We start from the raw sequence: 14179 nt of genomic DNA on the forward strand, positions 1-14179 counted from the left end.
TCAAAGAAGTGTCCACTGACCATCCTAGAGTTTGGGCTGAACGTGACAGGGTAGCCAAGATTTCTCTACATGCATAGGAAAGCTTTAAGGAGTTGATGTTCAAGGTCACAATATGTGTTGAGACTTTGATATTAGTTAACTGATAAGGGTAATGGAAGACCAGATTCATTATGATTTTAAGGTGCTCCTATTCCATTAAGGGGTTATAAAAATGCACATTTTCAAACATCTAAAAATTCATCCAAACCTTTGTTTCCCTACATGATCTTCCACTCACCCCAATGCAACAGCTGATGCCGCCACCACTACTCCAGGACCAACCTATACTCCTGGGGGAAGTCTGTGCCACTGTGCAACGTAGAATTTTGCAGAAATTAATGTTGGGCATGCAGAATTTCCTTCCCCTCCACACAGAAGTCGGCTACAGAGATGTTGGCCACCACTAGGGGCTGCTGGACCAGCTTGCAAAAAGAAAACAAGGCCAGGGGCTGAAGTGAGTGATTTGGAGGGTTCCCAGTAACTGCAGTTCCTAGTACACCCTGTAGGAAGGAGGTCGCAGCACGCAGGAATCTCTGTGCAAGCCTGTGACCCAGCATCAGGCTGTTTCTCCCTCTGGATCCCTGTGCTCTAGGAGGGCAGGGTCTGTGAGTGCGTCAGCTGGGAGGGGGGGGCATGGCTGGGCTCTGCGGGAGGTAGGGAGTGAGGGTGTCTGGCCCCCAGCTGGGCTCTGTGGGGGAGGGGGCAGAGAAACAGGAACTGGGTTGTCGTAAGGGGTTGTTTAACGCTCTATCCCTAGTGCAATATGTGTGTGTATTGTTAGAGACATACTTGCTGACAGGTAATTTTGAAATAAAATTGCCAAAATTGAAACTGGCATGATTATATCGTGTTATTTTGATAAATAAAATGTGCAGAATTTTAAAATACTGTGCACAGATTTTAAATTTTTTGGCGCAGAATTCCCCCAGGAGTACAGGCAGCCATAAAGACAACTGCTACAGGGGAAACTATCCAAACCCAGTACTTAGCATGGAAGAGATTGTCAAAAGGAATTTCAGTGGGTTAAGCTAAAAACTACAGGCAGTCAATTTCATGCTGATGAAAGATACCAGCATGGCAATGCACTCCTGTACATCCCTTACCCTGACACGGCCTATGCTGTACTCTTGCTGGGGACAGAGGAGTTTGCTCTCCCATAACACCAGTGCATCTCACTCTGGAGGGAGCATCTCCAGACATCAAAGGGGAAAATAATCTCCATGGCCCATTCAGTTTTTAGCCTCTCTGCCAAGACCACCGAGAGGAGAGAGTTTGGGTGCTGGATCTGACATTCAGTCAGCATATTAGAATGGGAAGAGTTGTGATTTAAGTTTGTTCCTTGGTACCGTTCCTCATTTGGAATCTTGAATCGCTTGTGATGCAGATTTGCAGTGCGTATTTCAAAGTGGACAACCCTGCCCCACACATTTGCTCTTCCCTTCTCACCCTCAGGGAAAAGGCATCGTCTCTACCTTGGAATCAGGTCGGGTAGGAGTGTTGCGTTTTATAAGGTTTTTCATGACACTACTGTGCCCCGCAGACCCTGGGGTTACGAGCAGCTGGTTCTTCTGCACCGTCTGCAAAAAGTGTTTGAATGGACGCACGACCTATGAGGAGAGCAGAGGGCATCAGAAGGGGATCCAGAATAGGGAGAGTGATGTGGGGCCATGGAATCTACTTACCTTGCTGGCTGGGCTGGGCGAGGCTAGAGTCTTGCTGGCAGGAGAAGAAGTGGTCTTATCATATGAAGGAGAGAGGTCACAGTCTTCTAGCTGCTGCCCATTACACAGCTCATCCACTGCTTGCTTATAACTCTGTCTCCTGAAAGAATAAAGGGTGGGTTATAGTGATGCAGCACAGGAAACATCATTCCTGGCCTCCACTTCAGCCTTTAATTAATTTTATACAACCCTTCCTGCCTACTCAGCACCATCAAGTGATCTGTGACGCCTATGTGAACACACCACATATTCAGAACACACAGCCATGAAGATGCTAGAAACAGGGGATGGGAATAGGTGCAAAGGATGGAGGGTTACTAGACTTATAAAACAATAGTTGAGATAGCCTATCTCACTAAGCAACCACAATGTTGTTCTCCAGCCCCAGCTTCAGGAAGTGATAGATGTGAGTTTCTGATAGATGCCAGATTGTCACAGCCAGCATCAGTAATGCAAGGTGGGCCAGGGCATGCGGCATAATCGAAAATGTGTTGTGTACTGTCCATACCCAGCACCATGTGAAAGGTTTAGTTTGCTTTGAAGAGTTTTTGTACATTAGCTTATTTTTAGTGCCAGAATTTGCTGCCACTTTTCCCAGGTACCCCAACTACAGGAGATGCTGTAGATTTCACAAGATCAAACAGAGCCTGAATAGGGGGATAAGAGGTTGAAAAAGGACAGAACTGAGAGCAATAACTGCATTTAAATTGGCTTTAGTGGATCTTTTACTATCATTCTCTTGTGTATGCAGGAGAATCAGCAACTGGGGAAGTAAAGGAAAGAGCCAAGCCCTTAGATAGTTTAGGCACTTAAGAGAAGAGTCTGTTCAAACTATTCTATGAAGTTGCTGCGCAGCCATCCTTAGCCACCCCACTCCTCCCCTCCAAGCAGCACTTAGAAACTTACAAACACAGTTCCTTACTACGTCCCTGGGGGGAAGAGGGTACTATTCCTATCCCCAAAATGGAAAGTAGATATAAGTGACTTGCACAGAGTCGTACCTAGGTTCCAGTCCCATCTGTGCCTAGTTCACTAGGCCATGCTGCCTTTCAAGGGACCCTATTTTGTATTAAACTGATGAAAATCTATTACCCAAAAATGTTGGCACATTATGTGGATTTGAAACCCTCTTTGGCCAACCATACCAAAGCTTTCAACCAAGGTACTTGATAGATAAAAACTTAGTCATTCCAGATCACTAGTCTATTTCTTTTCTCTCCCCTAGCCTGAGGCCAAGGAGGAACATACCGGATACTCGAGGGCTGTTCTGGTGGCTTTGCATTCTGGGGCTGCTCCCTTCTCCCTCTGCTCTGAGAAGTGCTACTCTTTTTCAAATGGCTCTCTGTGAAGAATACTACAGTTAGTTCCACATGAAAAGTTTCCTACAGCAGAGGTCCGATGCCAGAGGTTCTTGTCTTCATGGCTCCCAAGACAAGCCTCATAAGCATACTGCAGAACACAACTGCTAAGAGCTGTGCCAATCAGAAACCTTATACTGAGATAAAACAGGAGCACACTAGCTATTTTAAACACAGGTTTTGTATGCATGCATTAACCAACATCAAAGAATAGTATTAGAGTATGCACCTTGTATGATCACACGCCCCTCTGTGTGGAGACCCTTGATGAGACAGATAGCATGCTAATCCATTAAAGGATTTTGGACACTCCACCCGCACCCCAATAAAATGCTCTAACAGGATCCTCCAACCAATGCCTCTTATGGGATTACACATTTCCTACAGTAAAAGCTGATCCCATCTCATAGTTCCTCATTTTGCAGCCCCTCCCATCTCACTCTGCCTCAATCTCATCTTGTTCCACCTGAGTTTGTTTCATGTATCACAAGATAGTGTTACTAGTCCAAACACTAATTACTTTTGCTCTTTAACACTAGACACTGAACTAAACTGAAGCTTGAAGATATTTTCCTCTACAGTTCCCCACCCATTAGTTGGGCAGACTGAAGTTGTTTTTACAGACTCTGTCCAATTGCTCATTTATATTTTGCACATTTATGAAAACCCTCTGCTGAATGATCTAGCACAGGACAAATCTTACTCCCCTCTGGAGATAGCAAAGAGCCCTTGCAGGATAAGTTTGGTCAATAGGTGGCAAAGATGCAAGACAGACTATCGGATCTTTCATAAACCCCCAAGGGACCTCCACAGTCCCATGCTTCCTTGCTGTTCCACCAACACAGTTTTAGCAATATTTACCGTTACAATTTCCTGTCTGCTGCTTTGCCCCATTTGGTGGTTCAGCCTGAGCTGAAAGTTCTGCAACAGGGCTGCCTTCACTTGGAATAATGAAGGTTTTCTGCAGGTGTTTTGGAGCCTGTGAGAGAAGGAAGCAGATTTTAGCAAGACTCCCCCCCACAGAAACAGGGCTTCAACAAGCACTGTGTGTCTTGGGAAGGGGGAAAAGGAGGATTGCAAAGCCAGTGACTCTGGATGCACTCTTCACTGGTTGCAGCCCTGCTGCTAACAAGCCAAGAACTGCTCTTTTCCTCTTTGTAATGGCAGGAGGGCAGACCCACAGAGTGCTGTTCTGGCTACTACGGACACAGGATGCCTGCTCATGGAGCAAAGGCACAGCAGGGTGGGAGTGTTACAGATATCACCCCCAAAAAGCAGAAGTGTCAGATTTGTCCTTCTTCCACTGGGACTTTAAGGTCAAGATTTTTATAGACTGACTAGCAAGTTTGGGTGAAACAGCTTTGAGAGGTCTGATTTTCAGAGTTGGTGCTCAGCAATTTCGGGGGGGGGGGGGGGAGAAGGGAGGAGAATCCCTTCAAGAGTTTCTAGTTGGACACCCACAAACTGAGGCATCCAAGATCACTAGTCACTTTTGAAAATCTTGGCCAAGCACCTTTAAAAGTCAGTTTTAAACAGCCCTAGATTGAGGCTGCCAGGCAGCTAGTGAGGGAGGCAACAACCTCCCTGCACCAGAAGGATTAGAAAAGGCACAAGCTCCATAGGCATTAGCACCTCTCCTTATAAACAAGGCACTGCACCATAACACTCAAGCCACACAGCTCCCCTGCATAGACATGTGTGAGAAGTGAGGAAAGCAAGTGATTCAATCAGAAGCCTACACAATCTGGGTGCATACGTCTTCAGAAGGGTCTGTCAAAGCTCAATGGAAGCAAGTTGTAAAACAATGCTGACTTGTGAAATGAAATTATAAAATGTTCTGATACAAAACCCTAATTTTACTCATTTGTATTATGATACCGCATAGAGATTCCAACAGAGACTAGGGCCCAGTTATGTTAGGTGCTGTACAAAACAGTAGAGCTCTAAGGAGCTGACATTGTAAACAGACACAGAAGAGTGAGTAAAAGTGATACAACATAAAAGCAGAAGATTGGACACCAAGACATGGAGGGTAAGGGACAGATTTTTAAATACAAATATTGTTAAAGATCTGTCCCTAAGTGACTCACCCAAGGTAATACAGGAAGTCTTGTATTTGAAGCCAGGTCTCTGACATCATAGTCTAGTGCCATAATATACCAAAACCCAAGTTGAGGGGTCTTTACTTCCTCAGAAATTTTGACTCAGACAGTTGAGACAGAACAATCCCACAGACATATTCTCCAGTTTCAGTGACAGTGATTCTATCAGCTCAGCAGAGAGATCTAGACTCAGGAGCTGGCAGCTAAGAAGCAGTACAGTTAACTGACTGCATTTGTCCTAGGAAAGCCTGACCTGGGCCTTACCTTGTCACATTCAGCATTTGGTTCCAGTTCAGGCCTGAAGAGAGAGAGGTGTTTTGACAAGTTATCTGCTCTCACAGAGGAAGTAAGGAAATTATGGGTTTTATTCTTGTGGTGCCTCAGTCAGAGGCTTCTAGGCACCTCGGAAGAGCACATTACTGGTGACCAAGATCACAATCTGACTGTCTGCTTCAGTATATTAATTTTATCTAAGTGTAGTGGGGACAAGATATTCATTCTGATCAATGGAAGAACTGTTCGCACATGCTGGAGTCAAGACTCATACACTGAACTCTAACTCCACAATCTTCAGGCAGAGAGTGAATTTACTTTAGCATGAGACCCAAAAACATAACCCTGTTTGAACGGGCCAGATGGGGATGGCACAGTAAGTTGCTGAGCTATATGCTAGTGAGTTTATGCCCCTTGTAAAAGGTCTTAGCATTGCTCAGGTCAAAAAGGTAGGATATGCCAGAGCCCTGGGGCACAGACAGATGAGCCTGCCCTACCCTGCAAGTCTTGGGGACCACAAACTGCACACCTCTCCAATCTGGTGATGGGGGTGGAAAGGGAAATTAGTTTACAGGGGTCAGGAAGTTAGTAAGATACATGGGACACAGCAAACCGGAAATATTCAGACAGAGCCTAAGGGAACAGTTTCTCAGTTAAACTGGCCAATATCTTGCAGTGCACTGTCATTCTGCACAAGCTGAAAACAACCATTCAGCCTTTTTAGGTAGCTCAGTATAGATATTGGAGAGGAAGAACAGATCATACCAGTCTTTCTGTTGGAGAGGCTTGCAAAATGGTCAGAGTCTGACGAAGGGCCAGAAATACGTGGCATGAAGAGTTTAACTACCAACCTCAAGCACAGGTGAAGGTTACAGAACAAAGTATTCATTTAGTGGCTAGGCATAGGAACGACCTGTACAGTTTCCTGCAAGATTTTCCATAGCTTCTGCCTATTTGACAGAGCAGCCTCACCTGAAATTGCTGGTTGCATCTTCATCCACAAATACCTCCAGGGAGCTATGGCCTGGAAGAAAAAGGATAAAGCAAGACACTAGCTAGCTTGGTGCTCTTAATCGGATGCATCCTATAAGCAGCTACTCCTGTGCAATACAGGCCCTCTCTCCAAGGGACATATTGCATTCCCACCCATAGATTTCCATATGAGCTCAAAGCACCCTTGCTTGACTTTCTACAGCTAGAAGTTGCTACATAGTGCAATGAACTTGAGAAGCACCATAATGGCCCAAAAACCATTTCAGTACCTCCCAAGCTTCCTTCCGTATCAGCTGGAGTAACTCTGGAAATACAGAAAGATGTACTCAAGTCTGTATTATGGAGAGGTCACTAGTAATTCCATAGTTAAAGCTGTGGAGAATTTCAGTTAGAAAAGGGTTTAACTCCTCATTAGGGAAGAAAGCGTGTTTTGTATTTCTGGTAACTACCCCCAAAGAATAAGTGCACAAATTCAATATTCTGCAGCATTAACAAGGAACTTCAGTAGGTTAGGACTCGGCAGCTACTATCTGAAGTTTCATGACTTATGTTTCTCTTGCCATCAATTTACACACGGCTTTAACTTCAATTGGCTCTCCACAGTGTCTCATGCATAGGTTAGCTTTCCTTTTTTTTTTTTTAGTTACAGTTTTTACTATTACTGTATGACAATAGCGTGCCATGCATTTAGTTTTGTTTGCCTAAAATCCATGTGCTTCAGCACTTAACTGATGCAGCTGGAAGCCACTTTGCTTCTACAAGCAAGAGAGTTTAAGGAATTGAATATCAGCAGACACTTTCAAAGCCCAGAGGCTGTGCAGGAGAGGGGTGGTCTGGAGTTTGAGCTGGAGAGACAAGAGGACTGTTAGGCCTTGAAGCTTTAAGACACTGTAAGGTGAGCTTTAAAAATTTCAGTTGTACCGCCCCTGCACAAGCAGCATTGCAGGTGGCTCCGAGCCCCTCTGAGTCAAACAACACACTGATGGACAGACAGAGCAGTGAGGCTTTGAATAAAAGGACACAGTGAATTGCTTTTCAGAATTCACAAACTTACAGCTCACATGGCTGGAGGCTGAAGAGGACTCCCGAGCTGCCTTCTTCTTAGAGATAGCCCTGCTGATAGATTTCCGGATCATGCTCTCTCTTTTGCTGGCCAGAGAATACTTCTCTGCTAGCGAAGTCCTGCGGTGCTTATGGGACTTACCCCTCTGACTTCTGCGTGTAGAGGGACGGCTCGATTTGGAGCTTGTTGAGGTCCCTGTGCTGTCCTTCAAGTCCTGGAAAAGCTCCTTTTCTGGCCCCTGAGCAGAAACAATATTCTCATCTCCAGGCTCCCCATTTACAGGAGCTTTTGGCGTGGACGTATTTGCTATTCTAAAGTTGGGATCACCCCTGTCTTCTCCTGTCCCCTTGGCCACAGGAGTGTCAGGGATCACCAGTGCTGAGGCTGCAGACATAGGCTGAAGTTCAGTAACCTTAGGCTCCTTGGGAGCTTGGTCATCTATACTCAGGGAGATGACCTCCAAGGCCTGGTCGATTATTTCAGGCCTATTCCCCTTCAAATACAAGTCAGCACCACTGCGGTTGTCGACACTGATTTCCGTTAAGGGAACCCGCCCTTCTACTAACAAGATCGTTGGTTTCTCAGCCACTGCCTCCAATGAAGCAGGAAACTCCGTTTCAACCTTGGAGTGGAATCTTTTTGTTGAAAAAGAAGCATCGACTCCCTGTTGAACATCACTGGGTTTTTCCAGTCCCTCTTTGCTTCGGAGCCTTTGGGAAACTTGCTTAGAGGATGCTGGCTTGAAGGTGCTTCTCCTTCTCGATAACCTTAAAACAAAGACATATTTTTAAGTCAAATGAGGCAGGATTTTTCTCTCCAGCCATTTCAGAACCTAAAACTGACATCACTGATTGTAGACACGACTCTCAGTATTTTTTACATGCAGCTATGCTTATTTTCCAGGTACAACTATTTTTAATGAGATTAAGTTAATAAAACACTGCACCGGAACTCAGGAGACCTGGATTCTATTCCCTGTTCTGCCTTCCTTTGGCTCAGTTCCTACCCCATATCTGTAAAATTGGTATAATGATACTTATCACTTTTGTAAAGCACTTTAAGATCTACTTATCATAAGAGCTAAATAGTACTACTATCAAAGTGTTTAGAAAGATATTATAGGCTGAAGTCCCCCAGTTATAAAAACTACCATTCCATTTAAAACCTCATTGTCTTTTCCTGGATCATTCTCTCACTCTTTACTAGGGATACTAACATGCAGATAGGATCTCGATCCTCAGGAGTCCCAGTTGGGGATACCATGAAACATGGGGCGGCCTGCTAGAAAGGAGCAAAGCAGATAGGCTCCAAAGAATTAAATGTGTAGCACTTGGACAGGAAAGGGGAACATAAAATGATGTAGCAGTATCTGAAAGGGCAATGCTGTGTATGTGGGAGGAATAAGTACAAATAGGATGAAGTTGCCTAAAGAATTTTTACCCGCATCATCAAAAAGCTTTTCCTGCAGAATGAGGTCCGTCTCCAGCATCACGGCTTAAATTAATCACAACTGACTCAATGTACAGAGCAAGCAGTGAGAGCAAGTGAACTTCTGAAATGAGATCTTGATTGCACACAGCAGTGTCCTTGTGTAACTTGAGAGAAACAAAAAACCCCAGCATCATGTGATCAGATCTTTTTCTATATGGAAAGACTCAGAGTTCAGGGATAACTTCCTCATGTACCTTGAGATTTCCCTAAGTGGGAGGGAGTGTTTAAAAAGAGTGACAAATTGACCATTCCAGAGAGAGAGGCCTAATTTTGAGAAGGTGGGTTTACATCACTTCTGAGAAACAGAACCATTTAAGGGGTCTCAAGTTGGGCACCAAAGAAAATCAAGTCAGTTTTGAAAATCTTGGCCTAGGTGACTAAGCACAGGGAAGTGTGAATTTCTTTAAGACACCACTCTTTTTTGGAGGGTGGGAGAGTACTAACAATGTAATTAAGCAGCTAGCTTCTATCTGGACATTTATGATTCCTCCCTGCTCTAGGCTCTGGACATGTTCTCCTCCCTTCCCATTCTTTACCATCCAGTTTCAGCCTCATATTTAGTTCAAATCTCTCCTCCCTTCCTCCCCCCATGGGTTTATGGTTACTGAAACAATACTGAGCACAAGGTACCCTATGCTTGCAGCAGTTCAGCTGCATACAATGCAGACAGCTCGTCAGGTGTAGGCAGTTTTTCCTACTGTACACAGATCATTAAAAACATGTACCCCTCAAATGTCAGGTATCAGACAGCACACCTGTCCTAGATGGATTAAACCAGGGTTGGCCAACCTGTGGCTCCAGAGCAACATGCGGCTCTTCAGAAGTTAATATGCGGCTCCTTGTATAGGCACCGATTCCGGGGCTGCAGCTACAGGCGCCAACTTTCCAAGGTGCCAGGGGGTGCTCACTGCTCAATCCCTGGCTCTGCTATAGGCCCTGCCCCCACTCCACCCCCTCCCCGAGCCTGCAGTGCCCTCACTCCTCGCCCTCCCCCCCAGAGCCTCCTGCACACCACGAAACAGCTGAACAGAAGGTGCGGGGAGGGAGGGGGAGGCGCTGATCAGCAGGGCTGCCAGTTGCGGGGAGAGCTCATTGGGGGCTGCTTACATATTACTGTGGCTCTTTGGCAATGTAAATTGGTAAATTCTGGCTCCTTCTCAGGCTCAGGTTGGCCACCCCGGATTAAACTTTGTGAGCTTTATAGAAGTGGATTGGAAGGACAGATCTGAATGGAAATGATGGCTACTTTGCAAATGAGGTATAGGAGAGGTTCCAGGCCTAAGGAGTGATAGAGAAAAGAGTCTATAGAGAATTTAGAGGGCACAGCAAGGCTGGAGCAGGCAGACAGCAAACATCCTACTTATAACCCACAAATTTAGTTTTTGCATCAGAAAACAAGATGAAAATGGTTGCTGGGCCATAAAGAGAGAGAGGGTTTGACAAATATTTGAGGTACTAAGATTTCCTGAATCTGTGGTTTTGTTTTCCTATTTTCAAGTGTTTCTTCCCTCTGTAGTGTGTGTTTTTTCCCCCACAGAGCAAACAACAACAGAAACTGACACATGATACAAGGATAACCCTGAAACTGACTATATACAAAGGCTGTCAAATACACAAAGTAAACAAACTGATAAAGCCTTAGGGTAAAAAAGACTAATAGAAATTGACACATTAAGTTGATAGTGTACTCTTAGTTTAACAATATTTAGGAGAGAAGAGACATTGGCTTTCTCCACAGTTTTATTCTTAGGAACTATTTTTCATCTTGAAGGACAGGTGTATAAAACCCCTCTTCCTATATTTTTTTGGAATCACACCCTAATTAAAAATGACATTTAAAAAGCCAAACATAATCACCTACGTTAGACACTTAGCTTATAAAAGTGGATCCTAGAAATCCACTTTAAATTTAAATCCATGCCCTTTGAATACTTCTTGCATTTCTCTCACCTTGGGCAATTAAAATAGAAAAGTCAGTTTCATTTTTAATTTATAGCTTCTAAAAATTTCACTTTCAAGTTATCATGCATTAACACAAAGGATTAGATTGCAAACAGTTGAAATAATGTATTTTTAAAAAGCATTCATTGGGATAAAAAGACCAAGGAATATTTCCATTTGTCTTACGTTACTGTAAACCACAAGCTTATACAAAACCGAGATTTTGAACTAACTTTGACCTGGTAGAGTCACATTAAGTATACGAATAATGTTTAGGTTAGCACATGTATTTAATTATTGATACAGGTGTGTATATATTTTATTTTAATGGGTAGTTTACTTTTGCCTCTGGCTTGTTTGGTTCTGTAGTCTGTTGGCACAGGAGCTCCAAGGCAACCACCTACCTTTTTCTGGTCAGTTCATTGTTCTCATCCTTAAGAGATAACGAGCGCTTCTTCCTACGATATTTCTTCTGTGATGGTGTTTTGGGCATCAGCTCAGGTTCAGTGCTTAAGTTGCTGTTAAAAAAAACAGCACACAAGAGAAGGAATTTATTTCCTTGCCTGAACACCATGCTGTTCAACCCTTAGCAGCAGCATGTTGTTCATTACAGTGGGAACAAGGCCAAGAGATGCCAAAAGTCCAAGATACCTAGGGAGGTGATGCAAACACCATCCTTAGAAGTTTTTAAGGCCCGGCTTGACAGAGCCCTGGGTGGGATTATTCAGTTGGTGTTGGTCCTGCTTTGAGCAGGGGGTTGGACTAGATGACCTCCGGAGGTCTCTTCCAACCCTAATCTTCTACGAAGTCTTTCTGATCAGCAGGTTAGGGACATTCTAGCAAGACCACAGACACTGAACACAAAAGGCTAAAACAAAGTGTCCAGCATACAGACAAATCACTAGTAAGCAGAGGCAAAAAAAAATGTTATAGTAGCAACTGGAAAAGCCAGGCTCCCCAGTGGCCTTTAGTTTGAAATCTCACTGAGACTGGCATTAAAACCAGTCCCTGAGGACTCTCAATTGCAATGGTTAGAAGTTCCCACTGGCTAATCCTATAAAACAGTCGGAGAAAAAATCGTCAAGCAAAGGCTGCTTTTCACAGGGGCACATTTGCACAGAGGGGCTGAGGACTCAGGGGACGCACTGTCGCACACATCAGAAGGATCCCGAGTACTGACAGCTGAGAGAGAAGGAAGAGCCTGTGGATGAGCCCATCAGAGACAGCTCCGCCCTTCTGCCACCCTGATGGTCCTACCTATCGAACATCTTCATGGCCTCCTCCTCAATTTCCCGCAGCCATACCAAGTGCTTGTGCTCAACATTGCACAAGAACTCGGACAGTTTCTGACAGCAAACCTCCAGCAGGTGAGTGGGACCCTCCGCCATGGCTCTGCCTGAAACACAAGGGGGGAGCGGGTGTTCATTAGCTCCTGCCTGCAGCACCGTTCACCTGGGACACCAAAGCCACTCGCACTTCCCCCCAGCTGCTCCCCACAGGGCGGGGCAATGACACATTGCCTCAGACCACACCGGGGGCAGAGGGCGCCCGCCTCCCTGCCCGGCCCTGGGGCACAGGGCTTGGCCCAGGCTGTCAGGGATCCCCAGCCCTCACGCGGGGGGGGGGGAGGGAAACAGGACCCAGCAGGGTCCATCTCCCTGCTCAAAAAGAGAAGAAAAAGGACCCAGGCATCCTGCCTAGCCCCGCCTCCCTCAGTCGCGGGGGTGCAGAGCCCCAGCAGCACAGCGCGCGCGCAGGCCGGGGAAAGGGCGCCCCGTGCAGGTAGCTCCCCTCCCCCCCTCCAGGTACCAACCGTCCCCCAGCCCGGGCTCTTCTCCGCAGCAGCAGCAGCTAGTGCATTCCCCGCAGAGAAGACCTCCAGACCACAGAGAGGACGGCTAGAGAGGACGGCTAGAGCGGCCTCCGTAGGGCTTTGAAGGAAACACATTCCGCCTCAGACACCACACAACCCTCCACATACGTCAAGCGATTCCTTCATTAACTGGCACGCCCCCCGCGGTCATCCGAGTCCGCGCCAATCACAAAGCGCCCTGCCCGAGCGCCATATTCATTGGCTCCCGGCTCCGTCCGTCACGGCCAAGAGAGGCGACACAGCTAGAATCCCACCCCCCTAGCCTTACCAGCGAGCTCCTCCCTGAGGCTCCGCATCGTCGACTCTACTGGCTAGAAAGGCCTGCTTTGGTCTCTATGATGCAGGCTGCGTACGCCCCCCCTACCTCGTTTGACGCTATGTGATTGGGCAGGAAGGGTGTGACGACACGCGCGTCAGCTGACAGTTAGATTTGAAAATTGAGGCGGGTAGCGGCGCGGCGCGCGCCCGGAAAAGGAAGGTTTCTGCCACGGGCCTGGCCTGGCCTGGCCTGGGAGAGCGCCGGCTGCGGGCGGACGGAGCCATGGAGGCGGCGTCGGGCCCCGCGCACCTACCCGCGGCCTGCAACCGCAAACTGGCCGAGTTCCTGCGGCAGGTGGACGCCATCGACATGGTCTGGCTGCGGGAGATCCGCGAGGAGGCCGCCAAGATGTTCAGCGGGTAGGAGCCGGCTGGGGCGGGGGGATCTGGTCCAGCGCCGGGCGGGGGGCAGGAATGGTGGGGGATGGGTTCTGGTCCAGCCCTGGGCGGGTTGATCCAGACCCGGGGGTAGGAGTGTGCCGGGGGCGGGGGCTTGATCCATCACCGATTCAGGGGGAGGAATGGCCTGGAGCGGGCTGGTGGGTGGATTGGTCCAGCCCTGGCCGGGCAGGGTGGGGCAGGGCACGGAAGGAGGAGTTTGGCCCGGGCCTGGCCGGGGGCAGTGGAGCGCCCCGGGGTGGTGAACACTGGCAGCGCTGCCCGCTTTCCCCGGCTGCCCAGCCTTTCCCTGCACCCCGCCAGCCAGGCGGTGGGGGTGGGGGCAGCCCCCTACTCTCCCCAAGTAGAGATCGACGAACATGTGCGCACGCCCCACCGGCGGACTGAGGATCCCCACCCGCCACAGAGACAGGCGCACACCCGCAGATAGAGACAGATACACAAATGCGGAGACCCTCCTCTCCCGCCTACCCTCCGCCCATGGATCTAGACATACAGAGACCCCTCTCCCCCCCCGAGACGGACCGAGAACTCCCCTAACGGACTCCGCTGCGTAGCCGGTGCCTAGTGGTTGGCTCTGTGACTGGCTGGAGCCAAGCCTGTTCGTG

The 14179-nt window shown here is 47.4% G+C and overlaps 2 protein-coding genes across 6 annotated transcripts in view; one reads left to right on the forward strand and one right to left on the reverse strand.

The window, feature by feature from the left end:
* LOC140912497 (inner centromere protein-like) overlaps positions 1–14179 on the reverse strand; it is a 61478-nt gene that overhangs the window by 4510 nt on the left and 42789 nt on the right. For 2 of the 4 annotated variants that reach the window (XM_073346973.1, XM_073346975.2), the window contains 9 exons: positions 12239–12377; positions 11386–11499; positions 7541–8316; positions 6466–6517; positions 5485–5518; positions 3980–4097; positions 3009–3102; positions 1722–1860; positions 1512–1646 (listed from right to left, as the gene is read on the reverse strand). In XM_073346973.1, coding sequence (XP_073203074.1) covers positions 1512–1646; positions 1722–1860; positions 3009–3102; positions 3980–4097; positions 5485–5518; positions 6466–6517; positions 7541–8316; positions 11386–11499; positions 12239–12377 — 1601 coding nt within the window. Of the gene's footprint in view, positions 1–1511; positions 1647–1721; positions 1861–3008; positions 3103–3979; positions 4098–5484; positions 5519–6465; positions 6518–7540; positions 8317–11385; positions 11500–12238; positions 12378–12790; positions 12994–14179 lie in introns of those variants that run through there. The other 2 variants (XM_073346971.1, XM_073346974.1) reach the window with 2 other exon arrangements.
* The window catches only part of INCENP (inner centromere protein), a 29778-nt gene continuing 28425 nt past the window's right edge, over positions 12827–14179 (forward strand). For both annotated transcript variants that reach the window (XM_073346969.2, XM_073346970.2), the window contains exon 1: positions 12827–13532. In XM_073346969.2, the coding sequence (XP_073203070.1) occupies positions 13396–13532 (137 nt within the window). In that variant the 5' untranslated portion in view covers positions 12827–13395. The remainder of the gene's footprint in view (positions 13533–14179) is intronic.

This window comes from Lepidochelys kempii, chromosome 6 (genome assembly GCF_965140285.1).
Source record: "Lepidochelys kempii isolate rLepKem1 chromosome 6, rLepKem1.hap1, whole genome shotgun sequence".
Classification (NCBI taxonomy): domain Eukaryota; kingdom Metazoa; phylum Chordata; order Testudines; family Cheloniidae; genus Lepidochelys; species Lepidochelys kempii.